Below are 19,583 nucleotides of genomic sequence, written 5' to 3' on the forward strand. Positions count from 1 at the left end.
ATTCAAACCCACGACCCTCAGCTTGGTCATGCTGAATAGCTGCGCGTTTACCGCTACGGCTATCTGGGCCCCTCGAACGCTACCCTGTTTATCTTAAAACGGCTTCTCCGGCTAGCTTTTGTACGATCGGTATACATCTGCTGATAATCAACTTGTCTTCCGCGAAGCAAACAAATTGGCTGGATCTCGTGAAAGTCAAACTACGGTTGCTGCGTCTCGTTCTCCGCATGACATCGTCAAGCACAGTTTTGAACAGCAGTTTTCACCCTGTCGCAGCACCTGTCAAGTATCGAACGATCTGAAATTTTTGCCCGAAATCCGTTACCTAACAAAAAATCAGTGAGCGGAGGATGAAGCGCCCATATAGCGAATGAGGAGTCGTTCTCCCTCGGAACACGTGGTTGCCTTTCGCAATTTTAATTTCGATTTGTTTAATTTCGATTTGACACATGACATCAAAACATTATTATATTATTATTCCTTAGGCAATTCAAAATGTCCAATCATTCACAAGGCTACTATGTTCTATCCTCGATGCCAAGATTCTCGCTCTTTATATTTATAATGTCGAAGCATCCACCTTGTCCCGAACTGAGTCATGTTCCCGAAACGCATCCGGGTGATCTCTCCAGAGAAACTGTATACATTCTATTATAACCGCGGTTAATCTCTTCTTTATAGCATCTAGTTTTTGCTTCATTTTATCATGGAATATCTACTACTGCAGCCACCATGGATTTGTCTGTTAGCAAGTTATCTTCACGATCATTGCATTTGACGGGAGAAGGGGCGCTGTTTTTCTTCGCACGCCATCGACAGTTTCGTACAATCTCCGCATATCATTTTGTTCCATGCTGTTCTGCGCCTCAGTAATGATATCTTCTTCATATTGCTTTTTCTCTCTGCGGTTAATTCTTTTCTCGGATGCTCTCGCTTTCTTGTACCGCTCTCTATTCTGCCGGGTACTGTGATCGGTATACTCTGCCGATAATCTCCATGTCATTAACGAAACAAATAAACTGGCTGGATTTCATGATTCAATATTAGATTTATGAACTCTCTGCACAGCCTTGAGTACCGATCTTAGTATAGTTGGAAGTGCTCGTGGAATACATCTAGATCCGGTCTTTTGATACCAGCACGGTCTAGATTTCATAACCACCACCTTTCGTGGTCACAGTTTCCTCTGGAATCACTGGATACTATTTCCACAGATGATGTGCCTACGTATTTAATGAATCTAGCCGTTGTCAGCTGTTCCAAGGTTAACAAACTAGACTTTCACCTCGAACGCTACCCTTCTTCTTTGTGGCGTTACGTCCAAACTGGGACAGAGCCTGCTTCTCAGCTTAGTGTTCTTATGAGCACTTCCACAGTTATTAACTGAGAGCTAACTATGCCAATGACCATTTTTGCATGTGTATATCGTGTGGCAGGTACGAAGATACTCTATGCCCTGGGAAGTCGAGAAAATTTCCAATCCGAAAAGATCCTCGACCGGTGGAATTCAAACCCACGACCCTCAGCTTGGTCATGCTGAATAGCTGCGCGTTTACCGCTACGGCTATCTGGGCCCCTCGAACGCTACCCTGTTTATCTTAAAACGGCTTCTCCGGCTAGCTTTTGTACGATCGGTATACATCTGCTGATAATCAACTTGTCTTCCGCGAAGCAAACAAATTGGCTGGATCTCGTGAAAGTCAAACTACGGTTGCTGCGTCTCGTTCTCCGCATGACATCGTCAAGCACAGTTTTGAACAGCAGTTTTCACCCTGTCGCAGCACCTGTCAAGTATCGAACGATCTGAAATTTTTGCCCGAAATCCGTTACCTAACAAAAAATCAGTGAGCGGAGGATGAAGCGCCCATATAGCGAATGAGGAGTCGTTCTCCCTCGGAACACGTGGTTGCCTTTCGCAATTTTAATTTCGATTTGTTTAATTTCGATTTGACACATGACATCAAAACATTATTATATTATTATTCCTTAGGCAATTCAAAATGTCCAATCATTCACAAGGCTACTATGTTCTATCCTCGATGCCAAGATCCAGTGTCTTGCGTAAAGTTTCCGCAAAAGGCCATAACCAAATTTAGGGCTTCCGAGCAAGCTCTGTCGCACCATCCATCTTCACCGCCAAGTGAACTGGAACGGTGCTCCGGAGAAGAATGTTAGAGGGACACAAGATTTACGTCGATGGCCCCTCGGTCCGTGCGATGCACACACAAGGCAATGAAGGTGAAATATTTCCTGTGCAAGTGCATTGTGTGTGCGGAGGTTGATTTATTGAAGGTTTCCTGTTTTCCTCCTCGATGCGGTCGGTGGTCGTCGTCGTCGACGTGGATGTGTTTGTGGCCTTGTTTCTGCATGTATGTGCCACCGCCAGAGGCACAAAGTTTCGCGTACTGAAAAACTGAAGTTTCCTTTTAATGACATTAAAAACACGCACACCAGCGCACATGCACACACACAAACACACATGGCGGTAGTTCGCGAGATGCTATAGAAAATTTCGCAGACAATAGGGGTATAAATTACGTTTCAGCGACTTTGTTTAATTTATTACAATTGAATTTTCCCTTTTCGTGGCTGTTTTCCACGGCAACCAACCATCCAAGCAGCGGGGTTCGAAGAAGGCAGCGTTCCGTTCCGTGCGCGATGATGCCATCACGGAGGAGCGGGTGCACCCACAGCCACCGCTACCGGGTACTGCACTCGACTAACTACCGGCGGCGACGACAACGGTAATTTATTGATCGCAAGCGTGAATAACACCTCAAACTATTGTTTCCTCTAAGAAGAAAGACTCCCCGCCTCGTGTGCTTACTTACGTCACCGGCTATCGTTCCTTCGTTTCCCGCTATTGTGTGTGCCGCTTAGAATTCCTCCGGCTTGACACTTGCAAAAACAAAACGCAGTAGGCTATGAACTAACCGGCGACAGCCATAAATTTATAGCAACCAACTTACTATCTCGCTTCTCGGTTGATGATTTGGCGCCGGTTCTGTCCGTGGCCGAAAAAGGGGCATTATTAAATATTTGAAAAATTAAATTGTTTGTGCGAAATTTATGACCTTTAATGAATCTTTTCGGAAGGGCACTACATAGCCAGCACTGCACACCGACATCGGAGCAAAAATTATGTCATCCCAAACCGATCGAAAACTTTGGCAATATTTTGTGTCGATTGTTCACCATCGGCTTATAGGTAGCTCCAACATCGTCGAGCATCTTTTCCCGAGCAAAATTCCGAATTACCGACTGCGAAAGTTTGAACTTTTCGTTGCAACATTACCAGCTTTTACAATCCCTATGCAACTTCCTTTCTAGCCTACTGCCTAATTGCATAGCAACCACTTCAATGGCTTATTTATATCCAATGCTACTCAAAACAAACGATTGCAGCACACTTTGATTGGTTTCTTGTGTATATTTTTGTAACGCGTAAGTAGATTAAGTAACAAAGAGCAACTAAGTAATTTTAAATTCAATCATGAAAGGTACACGGAAGGGTAATATCACGTAACATTACAGTCAAACCTCCATGAGTCGATATTTCAAGGTACCATCGACTCATGGGAATATCGAGTCATGGAACAGAAATGCCACGAAAAGCAGTTTGAATGGACCATCATAGTAACCATGAAATTTGGTTTTAAGTATGGTTCCATGAGTCGATATTAAGCCATGGAACATCGGTTTCACTATAATAATTAAAATCTTCACTTAATTTAAAATTGTTCGATAAGCCGATAAGAGCATGTTAAAATTATTTCGCCGACCTCCGCAATACGATTCGCCGAGAATCCAATTATTTACCGAGATTTCGGCAAATAATTACCGAGATGTAGCAGTTAGATACCGAGATCGATTTCCGATTTTAGGTGTGAGCGTTTTTTGAAATCTACAGCCTTACGGCTATAATTATTTAATTAACTATTTGTGAAATTAAATAAAAATGCAATGGTGATGACATTAAAGTGAATTATTAGGCTTGTATTATCTTTTTTAATCGGGTACCCATTCGAAAAACTAACACTTTTTCGAACGGCACACACTTTTATTGCGTTCGTTAGATGAAAAGGACGAGATGACTACCTACCGAAAATGAGAACATCACTTTTGATGAATTTTCCGGACGCAGAAAATGAGTTTTTCCGAGGATGATGGTGATGTCGCTGTCGTCGTGTTGTGTAGTCCAATATTCTGAATTGAGGCGGATTCTTTTCTCGGTCTACATCATCTGTTTTTTTTTTGGCATGGCTTGCTTTGGGTTGGTTTTGCGCTACATGACGACGGAGCACGATTTTGTTTATTTATGAAATTGAAAGGATGAAAACTCCGGAGTTTCGGCGTTAGGTGCTCTTGCAGGGGAATCCTTTCGCACATCTTGCCACCGGTGGAACGGTGTTGGGCTGTTGGCTCATTTTTAATAAATATTAAGCAAAGAATGAAGGTAAATGATGAGCATTGAACCGAACATGTTTTATGGCGTTTCCATCAAATTGATGAAACGAAGAATTTCACCTGAATCACGAGGAAGTTTTTGCTTTGTGGTATTTTGTTGGAAAGTTTTAGAATTACACTTACTGGGTACGAAGCAGTGAAACTTCTATGAAACCTATATATCAACTCATGGACTTCATTAAACTAACATTTCATGGTTACTTTGATAGCCACCTTAAACGGCTTCCCGATTGTTTCAATATCGACTGCGGAATACGCAAGTTAAGCGAAGTATGCACTTCAACAGAAAAGTAATCGCCTATCTCGATGCGTGGGAAATTTCTTGCAAGAAATGCTCAAGAAAAGCATTTTTCTTTGATCACAGTACTCAGTTGAAACGAAATGTCAATTCAAATGGAGCTCGCTGTAGGAAATTTCTTGACCATTTCTTTGGCAGAAATTTTTACTTGTCTCGAGCCGAACAGCATACCTACCTTTATGTAAAATTCAATTCTTCTCAAGTACAAAGTTGTAAAAACCGCAAACTTCGATTATCATTTTTTTATGTTTCCAAATACGAAACATGTGATTAGGGGAGAGATGGTCAAAAATATCTATTTTGATACGTAATTATTGAAAGTTCCAAAACCAGTATCTATTCGAATATTTCTCAGACTTATGATGGTTTCGAATCTTGTTCGATCAGCGGAAAAGTTCGTTCCACCGAAAAGAACACAAAACAGAATGTCCATGCAAATTTCCTAATAAATTATTTGTAATAACAATAAATAGCTAGGGGAATGCAGCCGGTCTCAGTTTACGAGAGAGCACATAAACACTCACTCACACACACAAACACACATGCGTCTCGTTTGCATAGAAATTGCTCTATTAAATTTCTTTTATTTTTAGACCCATACATTCTCACTCTCACTTTTGCCATCCGGCCCCCTCTCGGCAATAGTAGTAATCGTTGTCATCTAACGAATGCTTAGAAATCAACATCCCCCTGCTCTGTCATCAAAACCACCATCCCGCACCCCAGTCGTTTTCATCGTTATGCTTTAGTTGTGTGGTACAAACATGCAAACGATTTTAATTTTACATGACAGAAGCACATTTTTCCTGCATAATGCGTACGTTAAATATACAGATGTGCCAAATCGTTTGGAACTTGCGATCCACCCACACGCTCAGCTGAACGTTTCCTTGCCTTATATCGTTAATGAAGAATGATTATAGGGAAACTGAGAATGTGTGAAGATCTTTTGACTCATTTTGAGAATGTCTTAGCTTAGTTCACTAAGATTGTTGTTGAAAAACCCCCAACATAGTCATTCTAACTTTCTCATTGAATATTTTATCATTATTTTTACATCAGTCCACAAATTTCTATCTCTGCACATTAGATGCTTACCACGGCCTTAAACTGCAAGAATGTCGACAAAAAAGAACAGAGCGAAAAAACACATTAAGCAACGACGAGGGATGGCTATAATGGGCGCGAGCACTGGAATAACACGTGTGCTAGAATAATGGGACTTTCTTAAATGGGAACAAATTACGCCACAAACATTATACGTTCCGACCGGAGGAAGTTCAGTTTCACCGTAAAGCACATCCCACCACTCCTCTGTAATTACCCGATTGCAATAATTGTAAATCTTTCTTCATTTCTTCACAGGCACCAATGGCGTTCTACCCAACCTGGCAAGCCGACCCGTCGCAGGGCTGGCAGAATCAATTCATCCAGCAGATTCCGCAGAACACCCCCGCCATCACGCCGCTCAACTCTCTCGAATTCCAGCCACAGGTACATTACGAATACCATGCCGTTGTAAATCATCATCATCATCCAACACTTCCACCACCATCATCAATACATCTCGACCAGTTCGACTACGAGCGGGTGATCCCGACTAGCAACCCTTTCTACTAATCGCCCACCTTAGCGAACGCACCTGTCTTCAGTTTATCCACCCCTTCCCTCCATTCGAACTCTTCATTTCGACCACCAGACACAACATTCTACAGAACCTCAGAAACCACTCAACTCTCACCCGCAATCAATCTATCTAATATTCTAGGGCTATGCAGCATACCAACCGAACAGCTATGTTCAAACGGCCGGAATCGGGTTCGACCCGAACTACGGTCGCACCTATGCCGCACCGCCAACCGTTCAGCGATACGAATTCCAAACCAACCAAATCACACCGATCAACCAGGTATCGCTGCAAAGCGTTTCCTTTGCACCGACCGTCACCTATGCCGGTCAGGTCTCAACCGGTCCAGCCGTCGTATCCCACAATCCGCACGATCAGTTCAATCTCCAGCTGAACAAACAGACGTCGGGAAACGACATGCCTGGATATCCACGGGTGAACAGCGTACCGCCGCGCTCACTCAATTGTAATGGATATTCAGGCCAAGACTATGGCGGCCAAACCACCACCCAAGCCAGCTCGGCAACGACTAACGTAACCAACGCCAACGGAACGTCCACCAGCACCGGAGCCAACAGTGGCACCGGCAGCAGCAGTTCCATGCACCCACCGGCACAGGTTCCTCAGTCGCCGAACCGACAAACACAACAGCAACCCCCACGTCCGAACTCCAACCAACAGCTGTACGCCCAGCAGTCTCCCAATCCGTACAGCAGCAATGGCAACAATAGCAATCTGCAGCAATCGCCGAACCACAACAATGGTGCTAACACCGCAAACAACAACAACGTCTATGCACAGCAAACGCATAGCGGCATGCATACCCCTTCACCCATGCAAACACCAGACAATCATCAGTCGCCCAGTCACATGAATGGTGGTCAACAACAGTCCCAAGGCGACTGGGTGGGCTGGAATCAACAACAACAGCAGCAATCACCCGATATGTTCAACCAATCGGATCGAGTAAACCTCAACTCACGGTTGAAAACGATGATCATGAACAAAAACGATCCCAAGGACGGAGTCGGAGGCCTACAACCGACAGGTCAACACATGAGTCATCTAGGTGTCCAAGCACAGGGACCGGCCCAACAACAGACCGGTCATTTTTTATCGTATAGCCACCATCTCCGAGACAGTCTAACGCCTACATCGCTAGCGGCTGGTGGTAGTAACCCTGCTTCCGGTCAGTCGCCAGCGCCCATGATGGGTGGCGGAACAGGCAGTGGCAGTAACAGTACATCCAATGATGGTACTATCGGAGATGGTGGCGGTCTGATCAACAGTATAAGCAATATTGTTGATCCCAACTGGAAGCAAAGCAGCAAATCGCCTGGTCTAGGCGGCATAGAGAGCAATGGAACAAACAGAGCAGAGCACGAACATCACACGCTTTTGAGCGACCTTCATCACGGTAGTAAGCATCAGGGTTTTGAGCAGAAGCAGCAATTAATCGACAAGAATAATACCGACCCAGGAGGTGGTGGCCTACATCATGATACTGGCGGCGGACACGACATCAAGCATAAGCTTCATTCCTCCAAATCATCGTCTTCATCATCGTCCTCCTCCAAATCTAAGAGCAGTAGCCATAAGAATAGCGATAAGCATAGCAAATCGAAAAACAATCATCATCTCGACATGAATCAACCGATAGACTCTAACAAATCTTCCAGTAATCTTAATAGCTATTCAAGCAGTAGTTTTATGAACGATCAACACTCATCGTCATCGTCGTCACCGTCGCCGTATCCGAATCTTAATCAAACATATCCAGCAATCAATCATAGCAGTAGTAGTAGTAACCAATCGTCGCTTGGTCTCGGTGGCTACCCCAGCCATCCCCTGGACAACAAGCTAGACGATAAAACTCCTCTGAACCGGTTCCGCCACGACAACCTCAACAGCGGATTCAATCCACACCTTCCACATCAGCAGTCTCCGCACGGCATCCACAGCGGTGCTTTCCACCATCCGCAAACGGCCACCAGCGGAAGTTCCTCCTCTTCCAGTTACAACCTAATGAACGTGAAAAAGGAACCGGGTCTTTTGGATGACGGCCAGCCAATCAAGTCCGACGGTTACGAAAAGAACTACCAAAACTTCATCCGCTACGGAGAATACAACGACAGCAGTCAACCACCACAAAGCCAACTTCCCCAGCACGGCAGCTCTAGTCTCTCCGGAACGACGAAATCTGAATACAACAGCTACTACTCTCCTTACGGTACCTACCCAGGCTACCAAAACTATCCCAACTATCACAATCAAAATTTCAACAGTCCTTCGGGTAGCAGTGCGCTTCCACCAACACCAGAAGTAACAACACCACTACCCGCCATCACCACACCCGTTGCCCATCAAACCAACTTTGAGCAACAGATCCCCGCCCATACATATCCGATTCCCAAAAACAGCGGCATTCCGCAACCGGACGTTCCTATCAAACTAGAAGCGGAAGACAACTCGTATCTCACCAACACTAGTGTACCACCGATGAGTGAACCTAGCCCGGTCAACAATCTTCCTGCGGCCATACCCAACAGCACTCCAAGCGCCCAAGCAGCACCCGAACCGGAAGCTCCCCCTCCGACACAACCAACCCCCACACCTACCACGGGGAAGTCCAAAAAGTCCGAAAAGAAAGAGAAGGCCAACAAAGATTCGTCTTCCGGTGACAGTGAAACCAAACCTGAAGGCGGTAGTAGCAAATCTAGCAAAAAGAAAGAATCCAAAGGCTCGAAGAAGGAACAGGAAGCAGCCGCCATTAAACAGGCGGAAGATGAAAAACTGGAAAAGGCGCACAAACCGGAAGCACCGGACTGCGATTGTTTCACCTCTTCGGACACAAAGGCTCCGTCCGAACCGGGAAGCTACTACACCCATCTAGGTAAGTTTGCTTATTTCAGTTCTATTGAACAATCATCTAATCAACAACTCCCATTCTCTAGGTGCTGCATCATCCTTAGAAGAACTTCGCCGTGAAACAGAAACCCGTGTGGGTCTATCCGGCAAACAACTACGGATAGAGAAAGTTGTGTACACCGGCAAGGAAGGCAAGTCCAGCCAGGGTTGCCCGATTGCCAAATGGGTCATCCGACGAGTCGATCCGGAAGAGAAGCTTCTCTTCATTGTAAAACGGAGACAAGGGCATCGGTGAGTCGATGGTCGGATCTCAATTTTCTGAACCATTACCATGCAGCTGCGGAACAGTGAGCTTCATTAATTGTTGTTCTCGTATTCAATCTACTGAACAGGTGTAAGGCGGCCTTCATTGTGATATGTATCGTAGTCTGGGATGGTATTCCAACGCAGGAAGCCGACAGCGTCTACCGGATGTTGTCGGTCAAACTGAACAAATACGGTCTTCCAACGGTGCGTCGCTGTGCGACCAACGAGAACCGAACTTGCGCCTGTCAGGGTAAGTGGAAAGGGGCTCGTTAGAAACACATCTTTTCTAAGACAGCGATTCTTTGATACCGTAGGTCTTGATCCGGAAACCTGTGGAGTGTCGTACAGCTTCGGCTGCAGCTGGTCCATGTACTACAACGGTTGTAAATACGCTCGCTCCAAAACGGTACGCAAGTTCCGTCTATCGGTGAAGAACGAAGAAGCAGAAATCGAAGAACGGATGAACATCTTGGCAACAATGCTGAGTCCGCTGTACGTAACGGTTGCACCTCAAGCTTTCCAAAATCAGGTCCAGTACGAACGGGAAGCTCCCGACTGTCGACTGGGACTGAAACCCGGAAAGCCTTTCTCAGGTAATGCGATCGAGGATTGTATAGCTTAGGAGATCAGTTTTGTAACAGCCATTTTCGATTTCTTCAGGTGTAACCTGCTGTTTGGACTTCTGTGCTCATACGCATCGAGATCTGCACAACATGCAGGATGGATGCACGGTGCAGGTTACTCTACTAAAACCGCTTCCGCCTGGTGTCAAAGCCGATGATGAACAGCTACATATTCTTCCCCTGTACACCATGGACACTACGGACGAGTTCGACAGCGAAGAAGGTCAAAAGAAAAAGGCCGAAACCGGAGCCGTACAAGTCCTGGAGAAGTGAGTGTAAAGCATTGGTTTCTATTTTAGAGAGCCTCTTTTGAAGCTTGAAACTTTTGACGTTTAAACACCATATCTAACCCTTATGAAATCTTCTATTGTAGATTTGCAACTGAAGTTCGGGTGCGATCAACTCCTCTGCAGCCATGTCGACGTCATGGAAAGAAACGAGGTAACGGCAAGGACGAGAAATCAAAGGATGATTCAAACAATGAGGAATCGGTTCCAGAAACTCCTCCTCCCCCACCACCTCCGACGAAAAAGGAGAGTAAATCTAAGAGCAAGAAAGGTTCCTCCAATTCGTCAAACAACAGCAACAGTGGCAATGGAAGCAACAGTAGTCAAAGCTCTTCAGGATCTGGCTCACCGAAAGGCCAAAGTTCGAACAGCAATAGCTCGAAAGCCAGTGGTGAAACTAGCGCTAATGGTAACAACAGTGCGACGAATGCAACTAAAGCAACTACCCCACAAGGACCGGCTACAGGAAACAATGGGTCGAACAGTGCATTTACTCCACCAAATGCAATTACCTCGCCAAACAATGGAGGCAACAGCACACTCGTAGATATGGCTTCCATGATTGACAACTTCACTGATGCCCAATTGCAGTCCAACCAGATCTCGAGCACGGTGCTGGATTCACCGTATAGTTACGACTACAACACCGGTCAATACATCGATAACCGACAGTACTACAACAACTGGCCAACGGATTACTACGGCAATCGAACCGATCCTAACAAAATGTTGGGACGCAATGAAGAAATTCCCGATACAACCACAAGACCCGGTAGCAACAGCAGTAATTCTGCTTTCAGTCCTAGCATACCGGATCCGACGAAAACGCCAACCCCAATCCATCTAGATGACTACAGTACTACCAAATTGAACCAACAACAGAGTCAAAATACGTACCACACGCTCCAACAGCCGGAGCAAGGTTTTGTTAAACCTAAACCACCAGACTACAACCCAGGCTATGGTTACCACCCAAACACTCCTATGGGCTATGGTTACCATTCACCGTACACGCCATACGATCCATACCAGAACTACAACTACGGCTATCCGCCCCAAAGCTACCACCCTACATATCACAACATGTACTCGGCCACGCAGACTCAACTGCCAGGAACTGGTCCGGCACCTCCGCCTCCACCTACTGCGGTCATACCGGCACCTCCTCCGCCATCAAACTGGAATCTCTATCCACCACATCCACACCATCAGACACACATCCCGCCCAGCACTCCTTCGCAGTTGCACACGCCGCATCAGCCCCATCTGAATCCCAAGCAGCACGACATTCCTCCAGCGATGCAGCAAGCCCCGCAACCGCCGGCACCTCCACCACCGCCCAAGGAAACTCTCGGCGAAGTAACGGAAACCAACGAGAACGTGGACTGCTTCGAGGACTCGCAGATGGGCGGAGTGGCCATCGCGCTGCCGCACGGCAGCGTCGTCATCGAATGCGCCAAGCTGGAGATGCACTCGACGACGGCCCTGAAGAAGCCGAATCGCTTGAACCCGACCCGGATGACGTTGATCTTCTACCAGCATCGGAATCTGAACCGGCCGAAGCACGGCATTGCCGAGTGGGCGGAGAAGATGCGCCTGAAGAAGCTGGGCCTGGCCACGAACGATCCCATCGACGACAAGGACATGCTGCTGATGCAGGAGGACGACATAAAGTCGGAACCGCTGGACGACCTGCACCACATGCGGCACATGGGCGATGTAAGTATTGTTGGGGTTTTCTTTGGAAGCTTCTCGGTGAACATTTCTACTGTATTTGAGTGTTGATTGTATCTTAAAGGCCGTTTCAAATTATCTGTTGGCGCGTTAACCGAGGCCAACTCCGGTCGGGTCTGGTGACCGTATGTTTCGGATGAAGGGAATCATCACCAACTGATTCTACTACAGTTTCACCCTGATTCTACGAGTGGCGTGAGGTGAAAATTGTCGGTCTAGTATTGCGAGGTGACAACTCTCGACTCGAGGGAAGAGACTCGCCGTGTAAATCAAATGGAGAGTTACTTCACTCGAGTCGAGAATTGTCACCTCGCTATAATATAAACTGCGTGATGATTTCAGTCTCACTCTTTTACGACTCGTTCCGTACGGAACATCATCTGATTATAAAAAGGCCTGTTGAGAGAATTTTTACCGATGAATAAGCACAAGTAAGTTGATATGATTGATTAAAGACTTTTTTGTATCTCCAACTCGCAGGAACACGACATGATGGACGTCGAATACTCGGGTGTCTAGTGGTGAGAGAAAAATCTGCCACCAGGGCGACCGCTGGATGAGCAGATTACAGCAACACGCGGCAATAGCAACAACCTATCGGCGTCCGGTTTGGCGACGTCAGTGCCATTGACATCGCAGCCGCCTCTGCCGGCGGGTGGAATTCCCGGTTCCAGTCGAGGAACGGCCTTCCACCATCAGCAGTCGCAGCTGCCACATCAGTGGCTCCCTACAACGGGACTCCAAAGCCAACCACACGAAAGACATCATGATCCTAACCAGTACTACTACTATTACTATTACTGAAGACTACTACACTGAGGAAGATGCGGAGGAGAATATATCAAGCGATGCTAGTGACTACATAAGATTTAGAACTTGGAATACACACTCAATGAGGAACACTAATAATACGTACGCTCCAGTATTTTTGAGAAGCAAAACGAAAAACGGTAAGACGTAAATTAAAATGGCTAAGATTTTGCATTTTGTAATTTACTTTGTATTCACGTCAATTGTTTTGACCGTGAAAAGCATTTGAGTTACGTTTCGCAACACTCTCAACTGCTCAAACCAATTCTTTGATGATTTCTGTTTGTGTGTCAAAAACCAAATCTTCTGATCAAAATCCGTATTTATTTGACTTATTCAAGAATGAAACAATAATGACAACAACAAACGCACCTTCAGGCACACACTAAAAAACAACATAGAAAAAGATATCAAAACTAACTTTTGAACAAAAAATCAAATATTTTGAAAACAAGAAATAGCAAATTTAAAATAAAAAATAATAATCTATATCGAAGCCAAAAGTACAAAACAAACAAGTTGTTAACACAAAAGAATCTGACTGTTCCACTTTAACTATTGATTTAGAATCCAAAACAAAGTTTCTCGTCGAGAAAAAAATGTCTGGACCATTTATTTCCTGCATTAATCTCCTCGATTTTTTGCTGCTTATTTTAATCAAGAACTTGATGAACGAAACAAACGCGAAAACTGCTCTCGCTCTAGACAGTTTACGTGGGAAGAACAAAGTTCTCCCATTACTACCACTGCTACTATGCTCTTTAGCTCCAATTTGCTTATAGAATCGGAAAAGATATCACAAATGTTTGCCAATAATTCATTGCTAACGACAAACTAGCTGTTATAGACTTTTTCTTTTGTAAATACCATTTTCATGATTGCAAACCCTACAACTAGGTCAACAGAATTCCTTTTTTAACTTCAAAGTTTTCCGTTTCTCTATCAATCGTTTTCACTACACTTTTTCTTAGGTTAGAATAATTTCTTTCCAGTCTCCTAATTTCACATGGTAGAATAAGTGAAAGCGCCAGCGCACGCAGCATGCGATATGCACATATACTACAATACAAACACATTCAAAGCGAAAACAAAAATTTCAAAGATGAAAAAGTATTAGTATTTTAACTTAGTATCTAGGTCTTGTTTTTGATTTTCCCTGTATTTTTTTAAATAGCTCACTAAGTAGGTTTTTCTCTCTGTAAAATCTCTTTACCATTAGAATCGTTTTTTAATATTGAATATTATTCTTCTAACTGATGAAGTGAAACATGTAAAAGACAGTGAAAGGACAACCGTAACTCGAATCAGTTTTATCAAATAAAAGAACTGAACAAAAATGTAACCCATCATTTATGTTAAGAAGTGTACAAGTGAATGTTTTTAGTTTCCCTAAGATCCAGCGACGAAAAGAATCATTATTTAATTATCTATTTAACTATTTATTACAAAATGAATCACACACTCACACACGCGCATTGCATCCATACAAAAGTGACGTGAATCTAAACAATTAGAACAACAAGAAACACAAACACACACACACTTAAGCGTATAAGTAATTCTATTATTGTCATTAAATTATCCATTAGTTTTAAGTATCATTTGTCTCATGAGAAAACACATCATCTTGTGTAATTTTAGTTCTAGTAAACAAATGAAGAAAGTAACAAATCGCACGCTGGAAGGAAAATCGCTACTTTAGTGCGCATATTGTTTAGCCATAAAACATATAAAGAATTACAACACAGTGATTGGACACAGTGTTGGCGAGTCAGTTTTGATTTAATACTTCTTTCTGTACTACAAACACTCACAGACAAACAGACGTGTTGGTTTTCAACTGCTCCGTAGAACAAGACCATAATTACAAGTAGATGTAAAATAAAATCGTAGGGATGTTATATAGAAGTAATTAAGACATGAAAGAAAACACTGATGATGATGATAATGAGGATAAAAGGTGCGTCGCAAACGCGTGTGTAGAAAGAAAAGAAAACAAGACAAATTTGCCATATTCTGAAGAAAAAAAAACATTAGAACGTCAACCGTGCGTAAAAGGTAATGAATACTCATATACGTGAACATTATTTTTCAAGTAATACCAATAAATTGCAGTTTTTAATTCAAAATTGTCGGGTTTGTTTTATTTTTTGTTTACCACTTAGTTTTATTTGAAAGAAAGCGAAACCCAGCATATAACTCAAAACATTCAAGATGGCGGCCAATAGCGATAATGGATCTCATCGCAGCAACCAATACGTTTGTTCTACTGTCACCCCTGACACATAATCAAACTGTATGCAAGAAAGAGAAACAAACTGAATGCGAATAACATACCGTAATAGGAAATAAAGTTAATGGTTCTTTCTTTAAACGTAGATGACCGAAGGCAACATAACAACAGAATATGAAACCTATGATGCCATATTTGAGTGTAAATTATTGTTAATGAACATAAATGACAAAGAACGTAGAGGCAATGAAATAAGATACATAGTTATAAAAAAGTATATTTTTCGGAACAACCAAAACAAAATTGACAACAATTTGAAGGATGTTTAGCTATTAAAACAAATAATATACGTATTGAAGATGAGATAAGCTTTGTAGGTTTTAACTAAAATTTTCCCCAAGTAAGAAATCAAGGCAGGCAGTGGATTCAGCTTACATAAAGATAAAACCCATCGCAATTACACTGTTTCATTTTTTGTATTATTTTTATTCAACTATATCTAGACCGCAGAATACATAATCGACTATCTCTCTCAGATGCTTTTAAGAAGAAGAAATAACGGCTCTTCAAACTATTTACTTTCTGATAAGCATAACATAAAACGAATATGTAATGCCAAAAAAGACTCAAGCGAGAGCGGGATTACTTCGTGGAACAAAACGTTAAAAATGAAGTATATTTTGTAGGAATTAAAAGCAATCAGAACAAGACATAAAGCGAACAAAGCAAGAATGAAGTAAATTGAAACGTCCTCTCCTAGATGCAGTAATATGAACAATAACGTTGCGAATCGCGGAAAGTCCATGTAAGGACACATTCAGAATGATCTCATATCATAGCGAAAGAGAAGCCCCGCGATTTATTTATCCATCAATCTCGAACGATTCTCATTATGTTTCTGGGTAACTAAATTGAAAAAGATGCTAATCCTACATCCTGAAACTCTACCATGCCACATCAAATCCGCAAGAACAGAGTATGCATAACACTATAAGATTAGCGATTAATCTTCCAAAACCTAAAAAAAAAATATTGAACAGAACCACTTAGCCCTGTAACCAATGAAAAAAACAGAGGAGATAAGCCATCTTTACATTTCATAATGTACCCGGTATAGAGGAATGGAAACAACCTTAAGCACGACGGTCCGTAAGGAGATATTTATTATTAGAATTAGTGAGACATGCCGGAAGAAAGGTATTTTGATTGATTGAGATCTACTTTAAAAGACAAAAAAAAGCAGTAGCAAAGTCGATACGCGCAAAAAAAAAAAACCGACGACGACGAGGGAAATCCTAGATGAAATCAGTGATAAAAGACACACAGATAAGCGGATACCAAATGACAGTGATGAAATAATGATGGTGACGGAAGATGAGAAAAAAGAAACATTATTATGAACATTATTATTATTATTAAAATTATTATATATTCTTATTATATTCAGTGAAGAAAAGGCAGGAGAAAATTATGAAGTAAACTTTTTTTTGAACAATAAAGCAGAAAATAAAGAAACATTGTATAAAATATACAAAATGTGAGTGGTAATTTGTTTTGGAAAAGAAACCCAAGTACGTCACCTCAATCTACAGTATATATTGGACAAAACCTAGGAAGTGCGGACTCGAAGATTTAGGTTGTTCAAATTGGACACAATCTTTTCCACGATGCAAACCGTTGTGTGTTTGCTTGTCTCGTAGGAAACCACATTCAAAATGCACACTTAAAATACTTCACACAAAGCTCTTTCAGTTCAATGCAGGTGTTGGCGAAACCACAGGGCAGTTCTCGCACTCGAATGAGTCAGTCCCGACTACGCCCTTTTTGTTTGAACGATCCGTTGACTTGACGTCAATCCATTGACAGCTACGTCAACTGTAATCGGAAGTTTGATGTTTTGTTTCACCTTTTTTGCCTATCATTCTTCCAAATTATTAACGAGAAGTTAGAAGTCAAAAACTAAAGCTAAACCTAAAATAGTACGGATTTATAAATATTGATTGGATTGTATACAGGTTGAATTCGAAGGGTAACTATTGATAATATTCGTTAAAAACATGATTTTTCTAAATGTAAAACTAATATCACAGGTTGAAATAACAGGGAAACGCTGTAAGGACAAAATCATAACCTAAAAGCTAAAAAGAACACCAAAATGTAAGTAATGCACTTAAAACTATGTGAATTGAACTTAATCTAACATGCAATAAATTAAACTTTTAGCTTTGAAGCTGTGTCAAAGGACCTGCTACCAAGGAGTGTTCGTTCATTGTCCGAACTAAGATTTTTCCCAACAAAAATCTTCAAAGATTTTGACGTGGATTCCATGCGCACGTGGTTAACATCCGGACAGGAATGGATCCGTCAGAGAGCCATTGTATGCTCTGCGATCGGCCGAACCACGTCGACAATTTAGTTCAGTGCGACCGATGTGACGGGTATTTGCACTATTCCTGTGCCGAAGTGGGGGACTCGATAGCCGATCCCGATCGGAGTTTCACCTGCAAGAGGTGCATCGAGAGCGACGAAGTCGTCACGGTATCCTCCCATAGCTCCCGCAGGACTTCAAACAGCAGCCGCAGTGCGGCCCGAGCAGCACTACGTCTCCAGCAGCTGGAGAAAGAGAGACAGATCCGCCTCAGAGAGCTTGAGGACGCGGAAAAGTTTCAGCGAATGCGCCGCCAGGTCGAACTTGAGTTCGAGAAGGAACAGTTTGCCATCCTGGAGCAACAACTCCAAGAAGAGAACGAAGATGGTAGCACCAGTACGAGCAGAGTAAGCTCTAGAAGGATCCGCGACAACACCAGGAAGTGGGTCAGAGCAGCGAGTCAGACCGGTGGAGTGAAAAGTCCAATAGCTACCACATCGACTCAAATTGGTTCCACAATTCCCACTGGGACCTCGCAGAATCCAGCTATCGCTCCCGAAGGTAGCACTGAAGCTACCCTAGCAGTTCCGTTTTCCAGTGGCATAACCAGTCGAGTGCCGGCACCTGTCATGGCGATGAGGGTCATCGGCAATTCTGGGGAACAGCATTCCAACCATCCTACGGAAGTTCGTACCACCACGACAACCAACAGCGACCAAGGAATGATCACGCGAGCTGAAATCGTTCCTCCGGCAAATCTGCAGATTGACCAACAACTTCCGGGCAGAATGCAGCAGATAGCAGGAGCAGCTCGGACGACGACCGATTGCAACATGTCATCGGGCACCGGCGGTGAGCGAGTAGGAGCACCAATAAGCGTAGGTTTGTCTACAGACCAGGTGAGAACTAGCATTAGCACTTTACACGTCAGATTACAGCCGATAGACGAGGCTGCTCAAACTAGTACGCCGAAACAGGCGCCTGTAGTACAAAAAAGCGTAGGAAATCAGTTAGGGCCTAGAGAAAAACCAAATTATCTAGCCAAATCAGGCAATACGATAGGAGCAGTTCAGGGTCAGCTACCACACTCTACTCTCTTGAACATCTTGCCAGGGGAACCTCCTCCGGGTCCAAAGGGGATTAATCTACTACCACCCTTTAAATCAACCTTGTTAACTAATCCAAATCCATCGATTAGTCAACAACCGAACAGCCAAACGATCGGTCGAAAAACGTCGGTAGTTTCGTCTTTATTGGAACGCGGTCAATCAAATCCATCACTTGTTTTGCCAGCGTCGGGACATCAGCAGTTCAGTGTGTCGAATCCCCAAGAATCTCAACCACCGTTGGGACAAGAACAGTGTATGGTGTTTAGTGAACGAAACCAATCAGTGATCCAGCCCCCACCGGGATACGAAAATTTTGTGAGGAATTCCGAGACAGCACCAGCCGGTTCCTGGAACACGTCGTATCCAACGCTCGCGAATCCTGGTTCAGCAAACCTTTTCCGGACATCAGGTTCGTATCAGCAGACACGCCGCCTCCCAGATCATGCGTTGAATTCGACGGAATATCCACCGGCGTTTGGTCATCAGCAATGCCAATTACCGAGTTCGACGATATTGGGAGCCCAACCAGGATATCAAGCATTTCCGGCACCTGGACCGGATCAATCGGGACCACCAACGGGACGAACTCATCAGTATGTGCCAGATCAGTCAGCTCGCGTGCAGTGGAACCATACCAGTGATTCTCAACCGCGACGTGGTACAAGGCCCACAGCCGAACAAATGGCTGCTCGACAAGTCATCGGAAAGGAATTGCCAATCTTTGCGGGAGATCCAAAAGATTGGCCACTTTTTCTTAGTTCCTTCAACAACTCGACCGAAACCTGTGGGTACAACGATGCCGAAAACCTGGCGCGTTTGCAGCGGTGCTTACGTGGACATGCTCTGGATAGCG

The 19,583-nt window shown here is 43.7% G+C and overlaps 1 protein-coding gene across 2 annotated transcripts in view; it reads left to right on the forward strand.

Moving 5' to 3' along the window:
* Positions 1-15,955, forward strand: part of LOC5573007 (DNA N6-methyl adenine demethylase) — a 486,750-nt gene extending 470,795 nt beyond the window's left edge. For both annotated transcript variants that reach the window (XM_021843564.1, XM_021843565.1), the window contains 8 exons: positions 6,131-6,259; positions 6,534-9,285; positions 9,347-9,551; positions 9,653-9,816; positions 9,881-10,159; positions 10,227-10,458; positions 10,563-12,195; positions 12,691-15,955. In XM_021843564.1, the coding sequence (XP_021699256.1) occupies positions 6,131-6,259; positions 6,534-9,285; positions 9,347-9,551; positions 9,653-9,816; positions 9,881-10,159; positions 10,227-10,458; positions 10,563-12,195; positions 12,691-12,729 (5,433 nt within the window). In that variant the 3' untranslated portion in view covers positions 12,730-15,955. The remainder of the gene's footprint in view (positions 1-6,130; positions 6,260-6,533; positions 9,286-9,346; positions 9,552-9,652; positions 9,817-9,880; positions 10,160-10,226; positions 10,459-10,562; positions 12,196-12,690) is intronic.
* The last annotated feature ends 3,628 nt before the right edge of the window (positions 15,956-19,583 follow it).

Source organism: Aedes aegypti, chromosome 2 (genome assembly GCF_002204515.2).
Source record: "Aedes aegypti strain LVP_AGWG chromosome 2, AaegL5.0 Primary Assembly, whole genome shotgun sequence".
In the NCBI taxonomy this organism is placed as follows: domain Eukaryota; kingdom Metazoa; phylum Arthropoda; class Insecta; order Diptera; family Culicidae; genus Aedes; species Aedes aegypti.